At 42.7% G+C, this 9,268-nt stretch overlaps 1 protein-coding gene across 4 annotated transcripts in view; it reads left to right on the top strand.

The window, feature by feature from the left end:
* Positions 1-9,268, top strand: part of Nrros (negative regulator of reactive oxygen species) — a 25,023-nt gene that overhangs the window by 11,317 nt on the left and 4,438 nt on the right. For 3 of the 4 annotated variants that reach the window (XM_017799483.2, XM_029566176.1, XM_008838517.3), the window contains exon 2: positions 7,086-7,206. In XM_017799483.2, coding sequence (XP_017654972.1) covers positions 7,086-7,206 — 121 coding nt within the window. The remainder of the gene's footprint in view (positions 1-7,085; positions 7,207-9,268) is intronic. The other variant, XM_017799484.2, reaches the window with a different exon arrangement.

Below are 9,268 nucleotides of genomic sequence, written 5' to 3'. Positions count from 1 at the left end.
ACCAAAAAACACCCCCCCCCAGTCTACTCACATTTTTCTCATAAATATAAAAAAATAAAATTATAAAAATATTAAAATCTCAGAAGCTCTAACTACATGTAATATGCTATCATAGCATGTGAGTTATTGAATTATTCCTCAACTGAACCATTAGGTTATGAAGAGGAGGATGATACATGAAGGATGTGTAGGAATTTGGTAGGCAAAGAAAACCAGAGAAAGGGGTCTTCCCACAAGGGGAAACAGCTAGTGAAATGTGTGACTTAGTCAAGGACAGCAAGTATCCTGACGTGGCTGGGGTTATGGTATTAAGGTTGAGCTGATGAGGAACTCAGGGTTTCTTGGGTTTGAACATAGCTCTACCATTCTGTAGGTATGTGGCCACATATGTGTGTACCAGTGTTCCAGAAAGGATGTTAGCATTTCTACTGAGCTGGGCAGTTGTTGGAGTACCTGTCAGTCAGCTGTTCCTTTGTTCTTTCTCAAAGAAACCATGTTGGAGAGTAGGGATTTTCATTCTCTTTCCAAGCTAAAATTAGCCTCAGTTAATCTCTGGTCTGTGTCTACAGTGCCCCACAGACTCTGGGGTAGACACCTCCCCTAAGGTCCATCCTGCATCTCCCATCGATGGGAAGAGATAACACAGCACCTTTATCTGATTTTCTTCTACATTGGCTCCCTGTTTGCACAGAGGAATTCCATTTCCCATTAGTTCAGACACTGCCTGTCTTCACCATAGCAAATGTCTGCCCCAAGTGGGAAGAGAAGGGACTACAGAAGGCCATGGAGGAGCTGGTGGTCTCTGATCCCCACACTAGAAATAAAGCCCATGACATTTCTTGTAAAGACAAAACCTTTGCCCACAAATCACTCCTTCCATCTTGACCCAGCTCTTTGATGTATTATTGTCACTCATGACCACTACTAGAGAGAAGGAGCCAGATATGGGTCTAGGCCTCTTACCCTAGTCCAAGTCCCCTCCCCTGCACAGTTCTTACTAGCTTCCTCTTAAAGGATGGTGGTGGGTCCTTCCTCTCTCAGAAGTCACCAGTGGGAACCAACCTGTGAAAGGAACTGAGAAGTTAATGCAGTATGGGTTAGGCCTGTCTACAAAGATTATGCATCTTCTTCTACACAGAGGTGACACCAGGGACCCACCACCAGCCACAAGAGACACTCAAGAGCCAGCTGTTATCTCCCAGTGGGAACAGATTTGCATTTTTAAAGATCTGTGGCCAGATGCAGCTGTGGCTGTGGAATAGGACAGAGTGAGCTGACCTTTGTTGGTTTGGATGGGCTGGCCCTGACCACATGGGGAGTAGCTCTGACCACATAGGGGAGTTGGTTTACTCATCTGTGGCCCTGAGGGAATGGAGTCTGAGCAGGTAGTGAGTGCTTCAAGTGGGACTAGCATTCCAAAGGAGGAAGCCCTTGGGCCTCCATCCAGAGAGAGGCTGGAGTATAGAGCCTGACCAGAGTGCGTTTGCCTAGGGGGAGCCTTGAGATCTGTTTCACAAACGTGTGGGAGTCATTGCATGGCCTTCCCTGAGTAACCGCTGGCATCGCTCCATCTCTCTGGCCTGTATTCCCAGTTTCAAAGCATTTGAAAATGCTAGTTTTCTTCGAGTGGTGGCCATTTATAAATTTGAATGAAAAGATCTTTGCTGGGGCTGGAGAGGTGGTGCAGCAGTTAAGAGCGCTTCTACTCTTGCAGAAGACCCAGGTTCAGTTCCTAGCACTCATACGGTGACTAACTACCATCTCTAACTTTAGTTCCAGGGGATCCAATGCCCTCTTCTGCCCTCTATGGGCACTACATGCACATGGTGCCCTTACATGCAGGCAAAACTTTCATACACATAAAATAAAAATTAAAATTGGAAATAAAAAAAAAAAGAAAGAAAATGCAATAGCCAGAGAGGTCAAGTGCAATAAAACTGTCCTTCTTCACATAAATTCTCAGGAGTCCGTTCCATGGGCAGTGTGTCAATCATTTCAGTGGTACAGGTCCTAATCTGCTTGTCCAGGCTTAGAGGTTGATTAAGACCCAGAGACCAACATGGCAGGGCCGCAGTAGGATAGTCAGCAGCTTTTGAAGCAGTCATCTCCCACTCTAGATGTGCTTGAGTACAGGCAGGTTGACAGCTGTGGGTGCTGTCATGATGATGAAGAGTAATTTGAACATTCTTTTAAAACTTCTCTTAATACGCTAACAACTCCAACACCATCATTCCGATTTTATTGGGGAAGAAATTGAGAGCCAAGGTCAGAGCCAGTCTTTGGGCGCTCCTTTTTCCTTCGGGTACACTTACCCTTCTCCCTTACAGTTTTCCTTCACAGGGAAGTCTGGGCTACACACATGCAGCCCCAAATCTAAATCCCTTTGTCCTAAAGAACTGATGTCCATAATAAATCTTATTTTAATAGTTGGTTAGTGCTACTTTTTCCCACTAACTCGAAGCATAATCATTTTAAGCACACAATAATTTCAGACTAAGTACTTACAAGAAACTCTCTTCAGGGGCTGGAGAAATGGCTCAGCAGTTAAGAGCACTGGTTGCTTTTGCAGAGGACCCAGGTTTGGTTCCCAGAACCCACATGGCAGCTAACAACCATCTGTATCTCCAGGGTTCCAAGGAGGTCCGATGCCCTCTTCTGACCTCTGTAGGCATTGCATGATGTGGGTTTACTTACATGCATGTAGACAATATACTCATACAAATAAAATAAAAATAATAAATAAAATATTTTTAAAAGAAACTATTTTGGTAATATTTATTTGGGGCAATATTTATTAATATTTAATTATGACATACATTTACAATTTTAAATTATATTTATATTTTATTCATATATATGTAAGAGTGTATGTGGTATATGTGCATGTGTGTGCCTGTCCTTGCACACACTCAGGTGTGCTGCTCTGCCACGCTCCACCTTATTCCCTTGAGACAGAGTCTCTCACTGAACCTGGAGTAGGCTGGCAGCCACCAAGTTCAGCAGTCCTTCTATTTCTGTCACCCACAGTTCTGCCCGGTTGTTTTATGTTTGATCTGGGGATTTGAACCCAGGTCCTCATGCTTGTCTAGCAAGCACTCTTACCCTGAGCCATCCCCCTACCCATTTTATTCTTTTACAACTGAAGCTGTAAGTAATTGAAGGGAAATTAGAAAATACAAAGAAGCAAAAATAGAGACATGGGCCAGGTGTGGTGGCACTTGCTTGTCATCCCAGCATTTGGGAGATGGAGGCAGGAGGGTTGGGAGTTTTGAGGCTAGCCCATCTCAACAAACAAAACACAAATCTTTAAAAAAAAATGAGGTCTCCTTATGCAGCCCAGGGTAGCCTTGAACTTTTGACCTATTTTTCCGTAATATTTTTATTATGAACACCTTTCCATGTCAAAATATACATACGTATGTGTGTTTTTACATCAGACTCTATGTTTTATCATACAGTACTGGTAGACTTTTGATGGTTTCTACTTTATTATTACCAATGATGCAATGAATATTCCTTTAAAACTATTTTTACACTTGGGCTAGAGAGATGGCTCAGCAATTAAGAGCAGTGGCTGCTCTTGCAGAGGACCCAGGTTCAATTCCCAGCACCCACATGGTGGCTATGAACCATCCTTAACTCTAGTTCCAGGGGAATCTGAAGCCCTCTTCTGATTGTCATGGCGTTGCACGACATGGGTGCACTCACGTACATGCAGGCAATACACTCATACACATAAAATAAAAATAATAAATAAAATATTTAAAAAACAAAACTATTTTTACACTCATTGTAAACTATTTTACACAATTCCCTAATATAAATTCCTAGAATGGAAATTACTGAATTACAAAGATCCATCTACTTAAAGTCTTTGATTAAAATTATGAAAAATTGTTTATCAGAAAAAGCATGTTTTTATTTCATGCTCCTTATTTTGTTATTTTGAAGTTTAAAGCATTTTTAGGAAAGTTAAAAGAAAGTACAATGTTAAATTGACCAGTTGGTGGTATTTTGCCTTAACTTGACTAAGCTATTTGAAAGCAGGTAACTTTAATAGTAGTAGGTTATAAATTATGATGCTTCACCCCTAAATACTTCAGCATGAATTTCCTTGCAATAAGAGCACTTTCTAGCCAGGCATAGTGGCACACGCCTTTAATCCCAGCACTCAGGAGGCAGAGGCAGGTGGATCTCTGTGAGTTCGAAGCCAGCCTGGTCTACACAGCGAGTTCCATGACAGCTGGGGCTACAGGGAGACCCTGTCTCAAAAAGGCAAAATAAAAGAGCACTTTCTTATATAATCCATGTAATCATTATCAGAAAACTAGCAATAATTCAATGGTACATAATACCATCTTTATTTATTTATTTTTATTTATTATTATTTAATTAATTTATTTATTTTTATTTACTTATTTATTTTGGTGTTTTTGAGACAGGATCTCTCTGTAGCCCCAGCTGGCTGGAACTCACTATGTAGAGCAGGCTGGCCTTGAACTCACAGAGATCCGCCTGCCTCTGCCTCCCAAGTGGTGGGACTAAAGGTGTGAGCCACCATGCCCGGCTGTTAATGTGGACTTTTAATCTGGCCTTTCTGAATGTGTTTTACATATTTAATTGGTGTAATGATGTAGTCCTTCTAGCCGAGTTATTCTTTATTGTTTTGTGAACTATCTTAGAGATTATACATAGGAATAACAGCCACTCACACTGTTCTGTGCTGCTTGGAATTCATAAATAATAAGTAGGTTATTAATTACCTTCACAGTTAATGAAACACACACACACACACACACACACACAATACTATGTGGGTCTCGTAAATTCTGAAGTTATTATTATTCCCATTTTATGGAAGGATTACCTGAGACTTCATACAAATTGCTCAAGAACAAACCAATAATGGAGGCCGAATTTATAAACTCTGGACTGTTCCAAATTCGATCATCATTCCTGGGCATTCTGCTACTTAATGCCAGAAGTTGACCAAGGGGCATGGGAAGATTTTTTTTTTCTGGGCTAGTTGGTTGAGTTTAAGAAGAAATTAATTTCTTGGTGTCCTAGAAATTAAAATTACACTTGTGGGTGTAAGGGACACAGACCTATCCAGCAGTCCAGCCTGAAGTGTCCTCCCCTGGAGCACTGTACCCTTGTTCCTGCACAAAGAAGGAACAAAAATCTCAATCCTGAGATTGACTCTTTCGGTATTCAGGCTACAGCAGCATGTAGCAGCCCACACATGACAGGAAGTGGAGAGGAAGGGAAGGACTGTTGACAATTCCCTTTCCCCATCTCTCCTCAGTGAGATGCAGGGCATCTAATGAAACGTGAATTTGGTGAAGAACTTTTTAGTGTTCTTGGCATTTGTTAAGTCTGACAACCTTATTTCAGGGTGGGTAGGGATCCCAAAGTTTCAGGGGCACTTACGTATATGGGAAGGTGCTAGGAGGACACTGAAGACGGGAGCCCAGATGGCTCTGCATTTGCCATCTGTGCCCTGTGTCGGCCATGAGGTAATAATTCCAGCACAGGTGCAGAAGCGGAAGGAAGGTCTCAGAGGGAATTCCCACAGTCTGGCAAGGACTGATGAGGGGTTGTTTCTGTGGTATAGAGAATAGACCTGGCCTCAGGTGAGGGCTGAGGCTGATTTATGTGATTTCATTTAGCATTTCTGTTAGTCTGTTTTCACTGGTGAGCATTCAAATCTGACCAGGAAGTTAAATTACCTTTTGGGATGGGTAAACTTGAAGGGAAAAAGGAAGGAGCCGAAGGCAGCCTCCACGTGTCAACAGAAAGGTCTGTGAGTGGAGTGGAGTAGGTGAGGAGTTTCATGTTAGCATGGTGCTGTGGCCCAGGAGGAGACTGCGGAACTGATCTGTAGTCCTTCCTGGGGGTGCCTAGGTAAGGATGGGGCAGATGGAACCCTGGGCCAGGTACTTGCTTCTAAGATGGTGTAGCACAGGTAAGCCTTGCCATTGGGCTATCAGCTCTCACATCAGGAGGGCTGTCACAGTAGCCTCCAGAGCAAGAAACTACCCAGTTATCCACCCTGGAGCCGAGAGAGGGAGACCTGGACTATTCTCTGCCCTCAACTCTCAGTCCCTTTAGAACCCAGAGTCTTTTCACTGTGAAGATGGCGATGCTGTATTATGGTTCCTCTTCATTTGAGAATTCTGTTGGTATACATGTCATTTCAAGCCTTCTAGAGTGACTGGTGTTCTGTGTGCACTGGCCAGACAAGAGGGCTATAACCACACTTCAAGGATCTTTAATATAGGGCTGGATAGATGACTCTGCGGTTAAGAGCAGTTTCTACATTTGCAGAGGACCTCCGTTTGGTTCCCAGCATGCACATGGGGGTGGCTCCCAGCTGCCTGTAACTACAGCTCCAGGGGATCGCCAGACCCTCTTCTGGCTTCCACTGGCACCAGGCATGCATACGGTACACATATACACATGCAGGCATTCATACATACACATAAAATAAAACAAATCTTTTAAAAAAATCTCTAATACATCCAAAGATTGCTTTTTCATTTTCAAGTTTTTTTCCTTAACCGTTTTGGAAGAGAGATATTTAAATGAGTTAACCAAACCAATGAGATCTATTTCTAACAGCCTCCTATTAGCAAGAACATTAGTAAGTCTATGGAGTCCAGAGGCTAGAGTTAGTATTTCAATCATAGCTTATCCTTCATTTGTCCATCCATCCATCCATCCATCCATCCAAGGTATATTTCTTGAGCTGATGTGTGTATCAGGCAGAGTTGAGGTATAGGGAGGAAAACTTTTGCACTGGAACCTCCCAATGACCTCAGAGCCCTTGGGATTTCAGGGTTCCGCTACCTGTCCATCAAATGGTACAAGCAAAATGAAAATGAGTTCTTGCCTATGGTATCAATGAAAGGTTAAAAGTGTTGGCTAAACTGAGGTCTTTGAATAGTCTGTAGGTTCCCACTTCTTTGTAGGAGTGGGCTTCAGAGACCAGACATGGTGGAGCTAGCTGACTCCTTCAGCCCCATGCTAAGCAAACCTCTTGAATATCTGGTCTTATTCCCTTCTTCCTGGTTTTCTGTCCACAGTGCTGTGCTTGAGATGGAGTTGCTGCCCCTTTGGCTCTGCCTGGGTTTTCACTTCTTGGCCGTGGAATGGAGGAACAGAAGTAGTACAGCCATGGCAGCTTCCCAAGGAGGTTGCAAGGTGGTGAGTTTCTCCTTAAAGTCTGATTTCTCTGTGGCCGATGTCCTAACAAGGTTTGGTTTTCTTGGAAAACTGAGGGGTCGCCAATCAAAGAGGGCAGGATGATTCTGACTCAGTCTTGTACCTACCTAGCCCGGTGCACATTCAGGTCTTTGAGACTGTACTTGGGAAGGACTCGGCAGCCTTCCCAGCCTTTTCATTTGTGCTGGAGACCGGAGGCCCCAGAGACAGACTTAGGTCTGCTCTCAGCAACAAGAACAGAATACCTGGTTAGTAATGGAACCAGAGTCACTGAGGGAGACACACCCACATTCTGGAAGTCTGGCCTGCAAGTTTGTGTGTGAGCAGACACTAACAATTTATTGACCCTGCAGAGAGAGTTCTGCTGGAATAGCTCTGCAGAACAATGCCCTTAACCAGGCTTAGGCTTGAGAAGGTCTCGAAAGACGTTTCTGAGCCTTCCCAGCTGCCTTCTGAGCTCTTCTAGCCTGCACAGGGAGGTAGATTTAGATCATCATTAAACTCCTATCCAGAAGTTTGCTCCTTTGCTTATAACTGAAGAATTTCAAAGGCCTGTTTGAGAAACATGTGTTTAATAAACATTCTTTGAATTCTATTTTATCCAAAGAACTGGAAAGACAAATCAGAAGTCAGGGTCAATACCAAGCACCTATTTAGCTGCCTTTCAAGACATGTTTTTTTTTTTTTTTTTTTTTTTTAGTGGTTTGGTGCTAGGGAAGGAAGGTGTTCTTAAAATTGATTAATCTTAAAACTCCTGGTTATCATGGTTCTGAATAGCTTATGGGCAGCCTGTAGCCACTGTGCTTGAAGACACTTCAGTGTGGTGTAGGAGTTACCAGCTGGGTCACTAGATTTAAAGCCTAGCTCAATCACTGATTAGCCGGTGACACAGAGTTCTACTGTGCCATAATTTCTTCATCTGTAAAATAGAGAGGCAAAGATAATATTTGCTAGACATGGTGGCACATCCCTGTCACCTCAACTCTCAAGAGGTGGAGGCAGGAGGCTCAGGAGTTCAAGGCCAGCCTGGCCTACATGAGACCCTTTCAGTAATAATTATAATATCTACCAATAGCACCATGGTGATTGAATGAATCTGTGTCAGACACTCAGGCCGATGTCTGGTATGTAATGAGCACCGTATGCTTTACCGATTGTCATTACTATGTTATTATCAATCTCAGCTACATTTGACTGCTACCATTTCCTTACAGAGTCAACAGCAGATTAACTTCACAGTAGCTATTCAGGGGTTATCAGGCAAAGGAAGAGAATGAAATAAAGTATGAATTCCTTAGCCACTTTACAGGACTCAGTCTAACTGCCTAGTAGGCAGGAGTAGGGGCTGGACCATCAGGAAGCTCAGAAAATAGAATTCCTCTGGCTCCTATGATTTGGCGGCTGAGAGTCTGAGAGCCCAGGTACCCTTCACTGGCCTCCATTGCATTAGTCATTTGACCTTGATAGAAAATGGGCATGGTTAAATTTTCTGGGGCCTCTGATGACTATGTGGTCTTTGCAGCACTTTAGTGGGGCCACGAGAATTACAAAGGTGTGACCCTTTTGACTACATCTATAGTGGAGAAACAGAGTCCATTGCAGATTGAGGAAAGCCCCTAACCACAGCACTCTCAAGAGAGTCCTCATGAAGTGGGAAACCAATATTTACTTAAATAAAGAACTATGCCTCATCTCTGGTTGCAGAGATTCAATTTGTAAAAATGTCAATTCTCCATAGATTAATGCATAATGGTAGTACAATCCCAATAAAAATGCAGTGGCCTTAGGCAGGGGGAGTGGAAGTGGGAAAGAATCTGACAAATTTATTCTAAGGTACGTGGTAAAATTAAAACCAACTCAAATGCTCAAAAATGAGTAGATTAATCAATTAGAGCATGATGGTGATTACAGCTAACATGCTAATATTTATTAGACATAATAAATGTGTTTAATATAAGCAATTGCATTCACTCTTCAAAAACAAAAACCTATGAGAAAATTATAAGCCTAATGGTTAGTGATTTTTTTATCTGCAGCAGAAGCT

This window comes from Nannospalax galili, unplaced genomic scaffold (genome assembly GCF_000622305.1).
Source record: "Nannospalax galili isolate Female #2095 unplaced genomic scaffold, S.galili_v1.0 scaffold598, whole genome shotgun sequence".
NCBI lineage: Eukaryota > Metazoa > Chordata > Mammalia > Rodentia > Spalacidae > Nannospalax > Nannospalax galili.
Note: the sequence above shows the minus strand (reverse complement) of the source record. Positions and strands in the feature narration are given on the sequence as shown.